At 34.4% G+C, this 14582-nt stretch overlaps 1 protein-coding gene across 2 annotated transcripts; it reads right to left on the reverse strand.

Moving 5' to 3' along the window:
* Positions 1-2261: 2261 nt before the first annotated feature.
* Positions 2262-13081, reverse strand: LOC117342919 (monocarboxylate transporter 9-like). 2 transcript variants are annotated; one of them, XM_033905219.1, is made up of 6 exons: positions 12875-13081; positions 11382-11646; positions 6484-6627; positions 5152-5295; positions 3629-4765; positions 2262-3087 (listed from the first exon to the last, which is right to left on the reverse strand). In XM_033905219.1, the coding sequence occupies exons 2-6, from the start codon at positions 11530-11532 to the stop codon at positions 2945-2947; spliced, it is 1719 nt and encodes a 572-aa protein (XP_033761110.1). In that variant the 5' UTR covers positions 11533-11646; positions 12875-13081; the 3' UTR covers positions 2262-2944. The 2 variants fall into 2 exon arrangements, with proteins under 2 accessions (XP_033761110.1, XP_033761109.1); XM_033905218.1 differs by lacking the exon at positions 12875-13081 and adding an exon at positions 12692-12841.
* Between the last annotated feature and the right edge of the window lie 1501 nt (positions 13082-14582).

Genomic DNA, 14582 nt, shown 5'->3' on the forward strand with positions numbered 1-14582 from the left:
CCGGGGGAAACCCACGTGATCCAACAGGTGACCTCATACCTTTTCAAGTCCGATCGGGATAATCGAGCCCGGCCACCTAAGTGAATGGCAAGTGTGTTGCCATTGTGTTACCGACTACCCAATTCATAATAATGTTCATAATTACTTCGGCATATAGTGGTCATACTCAATCCATATACAAATAAGATGCATAGCTGTAAAAGTATTGTTCAAAAAGTAAATTTAACATCTTGAGTCAATGTAATAAGTTACACATTGCATTTTTCTGTATTTATAAAAAAAAAAGTACTATTCTTTCGACCGTTTTTAACAGAGGGAGAGAGGGTCATTACCTGTAAAAAAGTGTTTTCAACACACGTAGTCGTGTAATTAATAATAACTATAAATAGTGAGAACGGTTTATTACGTAGGAGTTATAACAGTTTCCATTTGTAACTCTCTTATACATTTACGTAACTAAATTAAATAGTGTATTTAAGAATAATACATAAGCCTGACATTTGAAAACTAGATATTTTCTTTTTATAGATTACTCAGCCATAGAAAAGAACAAGCATGCAAACAACCCGTATGTAACCTACTACATTTTATTTCTAGAAGAGTAACAAAACAAATACAATTGCCATGCATCAATAGAAAATACAATGAAAAACATGTAATGATCTAGTAAAGAGTAAACAGCATATTTCATAAAGCTAGAGCATCAATTAAAATACAACTCATCTTCCTTCAAAGATACATAATACTACACAGATAATAAGCAAGAAGTTCTACAAAAAGCAATACAGTCCCTTACCGGCGCCCACTGTTAATAGAAACAGTGACCTTGACGCTAATTCAAAAACCATGAAACTCGGACATGTTTGAGATGTTATAATTTTTTATCATTGTGTGAATTTTGATCAAAATCCCTTAAGAAATGAAGCCGCTAGAGCTCCGACATCTTCGGTATTATGTACACATCGTTCACAGGGGCATGTCTAGTCGTATATTAAAATATAGCCAGAAATACCTATATATTAAGACTTAATATATAGGTATTTCTGGCTCTTTTTCAATATAAGACTAGACATGCCCCTGTGCACCGAAAGGGGACCTTTTCGTCAAAAACATGAACACAGTATATTAGCCTTTTTACATAACATATCTCTACAACAAACAAGCCATGATATTAACAGCCCCACCAACAACCATATTCATCATTTTAAAGCAATTTATATTTACACGTATAAGATGATCAAGTCAAACTGATCCCCAATCATAGCAATGAAGCATCCCAGCATTTAAATAGATAACGGACAAAAGTTCTAATTACATACACAGACGCTCAGCCCATACGTAACATTAACGCTCTCGTAATGTCTCATTTTCTATTCTAACTAAGGGGTTGCATTATACGTATGGCAAGTTATCTTACAAGAGTCACACAAGTTGTCATTTATTCACGAAGTAATGTAGATCCATTGTTTAATAAAAAGCCCATAAATGAATAAAACAATTAAGCGCACCCACAGTATTTGCTATTGAAAACATTATATAGAATCTGCAATTAGAGCAGCGATAATTTAGCTCTAAAATGCGATTACCGCAAAAAACATGTGTACTTTTGTACATTTGCAGTATGTTTAAGAAATAGTTAACGATGAATCGTGTATTGTTGCAGGATATACAACGAGGACGAGGATATTTTGCAATTAAATTAATAACGAAGGCCGCAGGCCTGAGTTATTAATTAAAATTGCAAAATATCCGAGTCCGAGTTGTATATCCTGCAACAATACACGATCAATAGTACTACGATCAAGAGCATCTATCATATGGCATTGATTTTGAAAATTAAAAAAAGAGGATAAAAGAAAAAAAAAGAAAAGAAAAAAAGGGGGGCCTCCGTAGGATTCGAACTCGCGTCGTGATAAAAATTTATTGATAGACTAACCCATTAGCCCATTCGGCTATAGTAACCTTTTATGAAACGGGTGAATATTAGATATATAAAATTGTAACAGCCGTGACTCACGACCGTGTATTATTGGCACGAGCGTGGGTTATTGGAAAATAATACATGGTTTTAAACCAATCAAAACTGGTGTTGCATAGCAAACATGGTAGAATATCAAATTTTCTTTTTTAAGATATCCTTTATGATATATATACGATATCTCTTAAAGCATATGATATCTTATGAATTATATACAATATATTTTACTTAAAAATATCAGATACATTTCATTTTAATATACATACATTGTATATACACTAGACCTTATTATATATTTTATTATTGAATAAAACATCTTATCCAAAATTGAATAGCACGTTGCACAGGGAACAAGTGACATTATTGCCATAGATTAAGAGTTAGATTAGAAACCACACTAAAAAAACTTACATATTGCTATGCGATTTTATCATAGTATTTTTAACACTGATGAATAATAGCACTGAAAAGAATGTAACAGATTTACTACACAACTATCCTCGATACTTTAGAAGTTACTCTCACTTTTGCTGTCTGTACCATGGAATATGTCATGGTAAAATGAAAAAAAGCCGAACACAAAAAGAATCGTTTGTGCATCAAACGAAACTCGAAGTCACCATATACTGTTAAATCGACTGACTCCTCTGTAATCTTCAAGAAAATACACCAGCATAGTGATTGGTCAGGGTTTTTTCCCTGACGCCAATCAAATACCTAGTTTTGTAAGATCGAAAGTGATGGTAACATTTGGAGTATCGAGGTGCTAAACTTTTACAACACGTTCACGTTAACACTATTCTTAAACATACAACGAAGTACAATTCTACATAATATGTTACAGTAACTGATATCAAAGTCATTAAAACAACATGGAGACTAAAGCATTATCATCAAGACGATTTATGAATAGTGTTGATATAACTCACATTAACATATGTTAATGTTATTAAGCTATCTAATTCTTTACGCGGGGTTCTTCTGATCCTTCGATGAGGTTAACTTCCGAATAACTTCGACCGTCGTGAAAATAACCGCTGCTGCAAATGATGAGGCTCCCATGAACTGGAGTGTTACATTGTAGGAACCCGTCAGATCCCGGAGGTAGCCTGCAAATCATATCATCTGTATATATATATACAAAACTCAATTTTATTGATGACGCAATATATACAAGAGATTGGTGAACATTCATTATAGTATGCAAATTTATCACAAATAGATTAAATAGAACTTTAATTCAATCTGATAGTACCTGTTCTCAAAAAATACATATTTTAATTTGTGTACGACACATCAGTATGTATTAGAATTTAAAATATGAATACTGCAATGTCAGTGATGAAGGAAGGATGCAATTAAATCCCAAGCAGGATTTTTTTCTCTCTTAAATGAACTCGTATCTGATTCAAACACTCCAACAATGTTTACTGGTCAAGTCTGTTGACGCCATGAATTCATTGGCTATAGACGGGGAACAGATCTATGCCATATTAACGATTTACTAGCAGTATTTTACTTTAAGTCAATTATGACTGGATTGCCTTAAACAAATAATGTGCCAAGGTTGGGTCTTTTAATGTATTTGCAATACCCTGCCATTGGGAGGAAATTCTATAAATCATCAATACTCAAGCGTTATAAACTTACCCAGAAATGATGCGTTGCCCCCAATCCAGAAACCTTGCAGAATCAGGATGACAAGCATTCCATTGGGGAAATTCTCCAGGCCAACCAACTCTATTACGATAGGCGAGAATAGAGTAAATAGAAAGCCCCCGACAAGTCCGTATATAATCGAAAACACGACCAGAAGATAAAAGGTGTTGAACATCGGAGAAATAGTCATCATTATACCAATGATAAATTGTGTTATAGCAACCAAATAAGTCTTCCGTATCCAGGGAAGGTCTGCAAGTAACCCGGCAACAAGCCTGCCACAGAAGTCGGACAGACTGAGAATGGACGCTATGGTAGCAACGTTCTGATCATTGATCCCGAATTCACGTGAGAACGCTGGAAGGAAGATGTGAGAGAACGCAGGCGCTAAACTACCAAACGAGTACGCCGGAAGGAAGGCTATGAAATATTTATTGCGAAAAATGTTAAAGTTGAAAATATCTCGTTCAGTTAGATACTGGCATATTCTCCAGCATCCTTCAACAGGCTCCTCTTTGTTGTCAATGTGTTGCTCCTGTTTAGAATTCATCCGCATAATATCAATATCCTGTAATGAAAGAGAAACAATATCTCCATTGCTAAGATACCGAGAGAAAGATGACAATGATAGAACGGAAGTTGATTCAGTTTCTTTGGCTGAAGGCGATGAGTTAAGGTAACCAGGGCTGTGGGAAATGCTCCTAACACGATAATTCGCTTTAGCTGTCGCAGTAGCATCTGTTGGTAAGACTGGATGTGACAGTGATATATTTGTATTGTCAACATTTTCAGTTCTGTGTTTATCACCAAGGAGTTTTTCCTGTTGTTCCAAACGGTCGTTGTCACTTGTAGATATTTTCCTGGGTTTGCATGCCTTTCTCTTTCTGTAGAATTCAGTCGGCCGGAGAAGACATGCTGCCACCACGCATTGGAGTGATAATCCAGCGGTGATCAACAACGCCCCTCTCAGTCCGTACTCGTCAAATAAATACCGGAACAGGTACGGCAGCAGGAATCCTCCCAGTGAATTTCCGGAGGCGACTAACCCCATTGCAAGCCCCCTTCTTTTTTTGAAATATTTCCCAAGTATAACTAAATTGGGACCATTGATGGCCGCACTCATGACGCCTAAAACACAAACATTTTTATCGGTGAAATATCAGTAATTATTGACTTATTAAATCTAATATATACATCACTGTCTATAAGAATTTATTTTTGACCAATCAGATGAGTGTTTTCTATTCACCGAATTTAAATACGCCGATTTTTCAATTCGGATTCAAAGAACAAAGGTAGAATATGTGGCAATTTTCGCTGCATGTGATTTGGAAAATACAATGCAATTTTTATCAAAATATCAATTTGACAACATTTATTAGAGCAAAACAACGGGAGCCATAGCCCCTATAAAGCTCACTACTACTCAAAATCGCCAAAACGACCACGAAAATAAATCACAAAAATAATAGTTCAGCTAAAATATGCGCGTTTCCAAGTAACACCTGTCGTACCAAATAGTAAGTGTGTGAAGTAGAGATGTGTGATGCTGTCTGCTAAACTGCTCAAACCATAACTCAGTGCACATCCAAACGATGCCAGTATGGCGAGATGTCGAGTGTTGTATCTCTTGATGTAAATAGCTAGGATCGGTACAGCTGCGGAAAAAGACAAAAAAGATAAAAACTACATTAAGATTATCAATTGTTTTCTAAATTGATTAAATCATGGGGTTAATTAGATATACTTCATCTCTGACGAATAGTGAACATTGAAAAGAAGAATTGACTGTTGTATCTCTAGATGTAAATAGTTAGGATCGGTACAGCTGCGGGAAAAAAGACAGACTAAAAAAACTACATTGAAATTATTAATTAATTCTAAATTGATTAAATAATGGGATTAATTAAACATACATCTCCGAATAAAAATCTCTGACGAATAATGAACATTATCAAATGTATCTCCGTTTCTCTTGGATATCTACGCTTCATAAATCATCTTATCGATAGAAACATAGTGCCATATAGTGGGTGAGCTAAGGAATGTTTTACTACCATCTCGAGTTACAAAGGCTCTATGGTACCAAAATGTCTGTATACATGTCAGTAATGCTAATGTGTTTATTCTACGTGTATTATGACACCATCGTGAACGTTGGACGAATTTCTAAATGGGAGCGTCACACAGACCAGTCACGGGCTATATCTCAAGCATGTTAATATATGCTTGTCTCTAGATCTATTGAATTATATCCTATATTGAATATATCCTAATATGTTAGACAAGCTCTGAGTAATTTCCCATCTAATGATAATAATAATAAAAAAAAAACTAACTAACTAACGGACAGCGATGTTGATTTCATTAGAAAGTTTTATTATTTTATGATCAATAAATATCATTTTTATTTTTTTTATTTTTATTTCAACATATTACCAAATATAATAAATCAAATAATTCCTCTAACCTTACGCTTTTTTTCAGTGTTTAATTTGTTTCAACCCACCCTTGAAACCTTCATTTTGCACCTTAAGCTGTGAGATGTCTATCATACTGATTTATTAACCAGGGACATTTATCTATTTAAAATAGTACTAAACTTGGTACCTGCTGATGGTAGTCACAGGTAAAATTTCAGCTCTTAGCTCATCCCCTAATAGTTGTATAATATTACACTAGTGGAATTAGCAAAAAACATATTCAATTGACAAACGATAAGTATTTATAAAAGGTGCTATGTCGCCATTGTACAATGGAACGGAGAACTATATTTTAATCGAAAGCTTGATACAGTGTATACGCAACAGTAATTGAGTTTATAAAAGTTCACAGTGTCCACTTACATGCTCCACAATAAGCGATAGTTTGAAGTGTGGTGATGAGTGTGGTAGCCGATACAGACGCCTTGAATGTCTTAAGGAACTCTATAAAGAATATGCCGTAAGATTTGGCGATACCAATCACGACAAAGGCGATGAACCAGCACGCTACAAAACACAATGCAATATCATTATTTACCAAAGGTATTCTGGGTAGGTGGTAATATTCGCGGGGGATTTAATTTCGCTATGTTCACGGTCATTATATATAGCGTGAAAATAAAGACCCAGTGAATATTTACAGAAGTGTTTATTGCAGAATATTAACAAAAATTGGTGAGCGAATTTTAATACATACGAATTAGGTCTGACTGGCACTAACACGAAATAGCAACCAGTGAAATTTAACAGCTATACATTAAAACTTTAACGTACAAGTTGTATGTCTGTAGCTCAACATGATATCTGCTTATTATGTTATCTGCCTGTCTCAAAGAGAAGACGGATTTATATAAGTACGAAAGTACTTCTTTCCGAAATCTATACTGTTCTATGTTTGTGTAATATTTTATGTAAATATTTGAACAATAAAATACTGTTTAAACCAAAACTTTAAAGCTATATCCAAATAGTGATTTGTTTTAATAATAAAAAAACTTGAAAAATGAAAAATTATTACACGCACATTATTATCTATAGGAATAGTGTGCAGAAAGTGTGATAATTAGCACAATGAAGCACAAGAAATAAATTTTGATTTCAACAAATAAAGATGTTTGGATAATCACTTTTGCTGTGGTGGTTAAAGAATTATAACATAAGCACAATGAAGAATTGGCGCACCCTCATTTCCTATAGAAACAGTATATATAGAAAGTGTAATTAGCGCAATCATGATTTAGCGAAGATTTCCAGCGCGAAACGCGCTAAAATAGGATTACCGCTAAAATATGTATGCTTGCAGTACATGTTATACAAATAAGGAACGTCTTATCAATTAAAGTAAGTCATACCAATAAAGCTATCTTATATCAACAAATATAGGTTATATAGGTAAATGTAGGTTTTTAAATAAATATATGTTATATAAACACATGTAGGTTTATCAGCAAATATAGGCTATATAAATAAATGTAGGTTTATCAACAAATATAGGCTATGTAAATAAATGTAGGTTTATCAACAAATATAGGCTATATAAATATATAGGCTATATGTGTTGACAAACCTACAGTTACCTACATGTATTTATATATATGTAGGTTACTTTCCCCAATGGTTCGTTGTCACTACTCTGGTCCTTACATAGATAATGGGGCATAACCTGGATTTGACCTAGATTTAACCTAGATTTATATGGCGGGTGTCGTCGATGAATCGTAAGATGTTTACCCTTCCAGACCATCCTATATTATATTCTTTGCACATTTTAAGGGGTCGTCATGTCAATTCATTTCAATTTCAACATATTTTTTTTATTGACACAGATGAAATTTTGTTAATAGGATTGGACGGCAGGCATTGCCTATAGTATATTAGTCCTCTCCTTATATAACAGATGTTAAACAAACGTGAACGTATATACATACATGAAGGTGAAGATGGTGCAACAAAAAAGGGAGATAACTCCTTAATGGGAAGAAATTGTTTCATTATTCAAAAATGAAGTAACTCCTTTAAAATTGATTTTATTTTATTTTTCTATTCTTTTAATTGCTAAGTGTATCTATTTGGTCAAATTGAGTTTATTCCCCCAACAGTTACAGGCCTTAAAATCCATATGTATAACACATTAGCCATTCACTGTTCGGGATCAAAACCCAATTCCACCAGATAGGTACATATGTTTTGTGAGTGGGGTTACACCAGCTTTTATAATTTAATGTTTATTCAAATGTTTGCAATAGGAGTTACCTCCTATAAATGTACTTAATACAAACACAACATAATTATTAAAGAAAGAGAGAGAACAATAAAAAAAAATGAAAAAATATATTTGATCAGGTGCAAATAAGTTTAAATAGTTACGGCTGCCCATAGCCTTCTGTATCATTGTGGTCTTCTCGGCGTTATGAAGTTTTGCATAATGAAGTATTTAAGGTTCGTTGATGTATATCTAAATATTGCTTATTCAGAAATTAAAGTCTTCTTGATTGTAATAAGAAATTGGATACATGTGTAAGGATATCTTTATTCTGGATGTCATTACAACTGACACAACCATTTACCGATTACACTCAGTAAAGTAGTGTGTGACAGTTTCAAAAGACTGGTTGCACTCCCACATTGGGGATTCAATTAGATGATCCTTATAACGATCATAATTAAGATTATTTGCCTTATTTCGTAATTGACAAAGAATAATGTTTATATAACGAGTACCAAGATATTTGAATACATCAGTTGTTTTGGTTTTATTATGCTGGTTTGTGTTTAATATTTTTTAATATCTATGATTTGAGGGGCAAGTCTATTCATTTCATTTAACATACCAGTAGGTGGAAAGAAACTTTACAGTACGGCATAAGGTGGGTGTCAAATAATATGTTTGTACGAAGAGGATAACGATCAAGAGTTTCATCATGCATATATGGTTCAATAACTTCTCTTAGGTAATCTGGGGATTCATTATTCAATATCTTGTACATTAGAGTAAGTTTATGTTTATGTCTCATATTACTCAATGTTTCCCGTCATAATTCTTCATAAAGTCTATCATGGGATGTACCTTTACGTTAACCTGTAATTAGTCGAGCTGCCTCCAGTTGAATTGATTCTAATAAAGTTTTTTGGGCTTTTGAACAATTATCCCAAACAACATCTGCGTACTCAATGATTAGTCTTATATAGGCAGTATTAATAGTAGTTATAGATTTTCTATCAATTTTTTTTTCAATATCCTTAATATGTTTATCCTTTTAAATGTTTTATCATATACATTAGATATATGCTTGGTTCCATTTGGCATCATCATTATTATCAGTAATTGGTTCATCATAAAAGTTAATAATAGGATGGTTTTGATCATTTTTTCTAGAGAAAATTACAGATTGTGTTTTAGCAGGATTAAATTTGATATCCCATTTAGATGCCTAATTTTTAATATTTAAATCGTCAGATAAATTTCGAGCTAATTCAATGGGGTTATTATCACTTATACCATAAAGAGAAGTATCATCTACAAATGGCTTAATTTTGTAAGTGACACAATCAACAATAACATTAATATAAATTAAAAACATTACTGGTCCGAGGACTGAACCTTGTGGAACTCCTGCCTGAACTGGATCAAATGTAGGGGCACAACCTTCGGCTAGTATCCTTTGCTTTCTGTCTGATAAAAAGTCTTTAAACCAGTTAAAAAGATTTCCTTTAACACCATATGATTCTTATTTGTAAAGCAGACCATCATGCCAAACCCTGTCAAAAGCCTTACTTATGTCGCAGAAAATGAATCTGATTTCTTTATTTTGATCCAGGCAGTTGGTATGATAGATAGACAATAATTGAATATTAACAGTAGAGTCTTTGGGTGTAAATCCAGATTGGTGTTTAGTAATAAAAAGATGTAAGGTAATTGTATAAGTATTTGAATATGATTTTTCTAACATTTTACTAAAACATGATGTAACCAAGATGGGTTTGTGATTTGGCACCTCATAAATTCAACCTTTCCCTTTATATATGGCATTGATATTAGCCGTTTTCCAGTTAAGTGGAATTGTACCCGTTTCCAGTGTTTTATTAAATAAAAGAGTGAGAGGGAAGAATATACAAGGATGAAGGGTTTTTTTAATTATTATTTTAGGGATTATATCATCAGGTCCAGCAGGTTTGTTTCCATTCAAAAGGAATAGTTAATCTTTTACATTTTGTTATGTTATTATGATATTGTTAATGGAATGAGGGAAATTGTGAAAAACTTCAGGTACTGGTTCAGTGTCAGGTGATGTAGTTGATATGGAAACAAAATATTTATTGAGACACTCAGCTTTGTCAAATGGATGTTGGGCAAGGCTGTTATTGTGTGGTAGTGGCGGAATTGAGGTAGATTTTTTTTATTTAAGTTTTGGACATTTCGTGCAACATTCCACCATTTATTGGGAGGTATGGTTTTGTCATTCAGTGATTTTTGTAAGTTTTCAATGTATGTGTTTTTTTTATTTCTCGTATCTTGGTTATGGTTTCATTTCTTTTATTTCTATAATTCTCCCAATGTATAGCTGAACTACTTGTTTTTGCTTTCCTATGTGCTCTATTCTTTGTCTTATATGTAGTCTGATATTGTCAGTCATCCATTTCTTACCATTTTGTCTAATTATAACATATCTACTCAGTATACATTCATTTATTAAGTTATTTATGGTATCACATAAAGTACTACTGAACTCATTAGTATCATGAGTATTACTAAGGTTAACGCAATCTTTTTCTGCTATACATCTTCATCTTATCATAATCCGCATCTCGATAATTAAAGATTTTTTTTACGATAAGTTTGTTTTTTAAACACTGAGTATAATATACTGAACTGGATTCAGGAATGGTCACTACATATAGGATGAAGCACAGAGGTATTTTTAATTAGATTTCTATTATAAGTGAAGACAATATCAATTGAAGTTGCTGAGGTTGGAGTAATGCGAGTAAGGTCAGTGATAAAATTTGAAAGAAGATGTCAATTCATATTTTGTAAATATCTTATGACGGTTATGTTAATAAAACATTAAGTGAACTGGTTGGTAATTGGTAAAATAAATACCCAATGAATATTCATAAAGGGTGGTTGTGCGAATCTTAATACCCGCACACTAGGTCTGAATGGCACTACCGAGAAATATAAGTCCCGTGGAATCTAATGAATATGTAACCAAATAACACAACATCAAATATAGCTTCAATTCTTATGTGACCTAACTTACATCCCAAGATGACCCAGGCCCATCCCCTATCTACGGGATGGTCCGGCTCCTCCTCTTCCTCCCTTTCCTCCTCCTCTCCATTGTTGTCTTCCATATCATTTGTTCCGTTGTTGGCGCCTGTCTTTTCATCATCCATTCGTTCGTCTGCCATTGTTACCCTCGGACTTCAGCGGCTGTCGCAATAGGGGTATCTTCTATAGGTATGATATAGTGTTTCTAGTTACGTATGTGTGTCCGAGAGATTTTAAAGGGAATCTTGACATTTCTATAAATAGATACAATGTAGAAAAATGCTTTATTCGAAATAAAGACGAATAATTTAAATAAATCATTTAAGCAATGCACTAAATCAAGTATGAATCACAGATTGTTACATTCTCCAAACAACTAATCATGAATATCCCAACACAGAGAGTGCCACATCTTTTAAATGAGGAACCATCTCACAAACTGATCACAATCTCCACAATGTACTTGGAGGTATTGAATTGAATGCATTACATATTACATTGGGTATCCAGCGGAGAAGTGGATGACCCTCTATCCATCCTACGAAACGAACGGTGTTGGCTCTATTAACTGCTTCCATTACATATTAAGATGCAAGCGGAGAATTTAAAAGGACAGAAAGAGCATGTTATTGAAAATCAAGAAAAAAGATGATTGGCCCTTTTCGATAAATCACGTCAGATGGCATCAGCTATGAGTCAGTAGAACCCCCAAACTGGATTAATGTATATAACACTCATTATTGTATGTTTACACAGGGAGATTTCGTTAGTTTTAAAATAGGACGAAACTTTATCTTAATATGTCAATAGTGTTGTGACCTAGGTCTCACAAGACACACACCTAGGTCAAGGTGTTATCGGTCACTGTTCAACACAGACTTTTTTAGTCCGAGTTTAACGCAGAATAACGTTTCAGCTAGGTTATATATATATATGGATGTCTGTATCAAATTGCAGTGGTCAGAAAAAAAGAGAAACATAAGGTCGTATATGTTGTAACAGGATATAATTTTGCTGTCCTAAACGAACACATGAGAAATTTCCTTTCTACCTCTTTTTTCGGAAATCACATTAGTCGCCTCTACAATAATTAAGTATTCAGTGATAAACAGTACATTGTATATACCACAAATTACATCATTTTCAATGAAAGATTCTAGCGAGTGTATAGATGAACCAATATATATATATCCCTGGCAGTAGAAACATTATAGACAAAATATTTTGGGGTGTATTTCAACGAGCTTACTTCCTAGTTTGTCTGATATAGAAAATATAAATTATACAGAGCATACGAACCTGGTAATCTGGCACGACTTCCATCAAACACCTTTGTAGATGTAAAGTAATATGTTATATATATAAGTTTGTCATACTTTACCAAATTGACGCCTACCTAAGGAGAGAAAACACGTGTTTGACACGTTGTCTATAAATATGACGATAACACAGTATCCATCAGATGTTTAAAGTAAAACTCACCCGCTGCCGGCCCAGTACGACTGATATCCGGTCCAATTGATGAACTTGCCGAGTACATCACCGTATCTACCCGGAAATCGCTGTTGTTATCGTTCTTATCATATGTAAGCTCGCGTGTCTGTGCTTCTGTGTGTGTGTGTTCGTGTTAACTCGCGTGTCTGTGCTTCTGTGTGTGGGTGTGTTTGTGTTCGTGTAAACTCGCGTGTTTGTGCTTCTGTGTGTGGGTGTGTGTGTGTTCGTGTAAACTCGCCTGTTTGTGAGTGTGTGTGGGTATGTGTGTGTTCGTGTAAACTCGCGTGTTTGTGTTTCTGTGTGTGTGTGTTTGTGTAAGCTCGCGTGTTTTGCTTCTATATGTGTGATGGTGTGTGATCGTGTATGATCGCGTATTTTTGATTACATGCATTAGTTTTTCTGGTGCCTGATTTGGTTGAAACATATTTTCACTATTACATTTTCGGAATGTTTTAATATAGCCAACTATATTCCATTGCATACTGGTCGTAGAGGGTGAAGAAAGAGCCTCCGAATGCAAAATCGAGACTTACTCCTCTCTTTTCTATTGACGACATTCAAGAGTATGGCAAGTTCAGATATCTTATATAGTATATATACATGTAAGATATCTGATATATTGTGTAAGTATATCAAACATCTTATGTATTATATAAACACGAGAAATATCTTATTACAAAATATCTTATTTAACTTGATGAAATACACGACCGACAATGCTCCTTAGATAAAGTTTTCTGGCCACAGAAGAGATCAATATCAATCTTCTGCCATTACTGTAACCGTAACTCTTGGAGTATTCGTCTTTACTTTGCTATATTTGTGCTTTTTATTTTTCTACAGGTGTCTCCCCGTCCCGACATCTGACCGTGGCTGATGCTTGGAGTTCCTGTGACAACATAATATGCATGGGATGTATTGGTATTTGTGAGTTTGAAAGCGTAAGTGGAACCAGTCCAAAGAAAACAGTTCTCATCAAATCTTACGGTCGCTTTGGATCCAATTAATCTGGTCTGTTTTGTCATGATTCGCTTCATTTTGTTTCGTCCGATTCCAGCCCGATTTGGATTTCCTGGTGTGAATTTTCTATTTCTCGTGTTGCAGTTGATTTGATATCCAAATACCAGTTGATTATGTAATGATCTCCGTTGTTTTTGTTACCAACTGGTTTAAACCCCCGTATAATTCAGGATTCCGAGAGAAGGTTGATGAAGAATAATTCAGGATCTTGGGTAAGGAAGGTTGATTAAGGATAATTCAGGATCCTTAGAGAGGAAGGTTGATGAAGTATATGTCACCACCATGATTCCGAGAGAGGAAGGTTGATGAAGTATAAATTCAGGATTCCGAGAGAGGAAGGTTGATGAAGTATAAATCACCACCATGATTCCGAGAGAGGAAGGTTGATGAAGTATAAATTCAGGATTCCGAGAGAGGAAGGTTGATGAAGTATAAATCACCACCATGATTCCGAGAGAGGAAGGTTGATGAAGTATAAATCACCACCATGATTCCGAGAGAGGAAGGTTGATGAAGTATAAATTCAGGATTCCGAGAGAGGAAGGTTGATGAAGTATAAATTCAGGATTCTGAGAGAGGAAGGTTGATGAAGGATAAATTCAGGATTCTGAGAGAGGAAGGTTGATGAAGTGTATTTAAGGATTCCGAGAGAGGTAGGTTGATGAAGTATAAATTC

This window comes from Pecten maximus, chromosome 14 (assembly GCF_902652985.1).
Source record: "Pecten maximus chromosome 14, xPecMax1.1, whole genome shotgun sequence".
Lineage (NCBI taxonomy): Eukaryota > Metazoa > Mollusca > Bivalvia > Pectinida > Pectinidae > Pecten > Pecten maximus.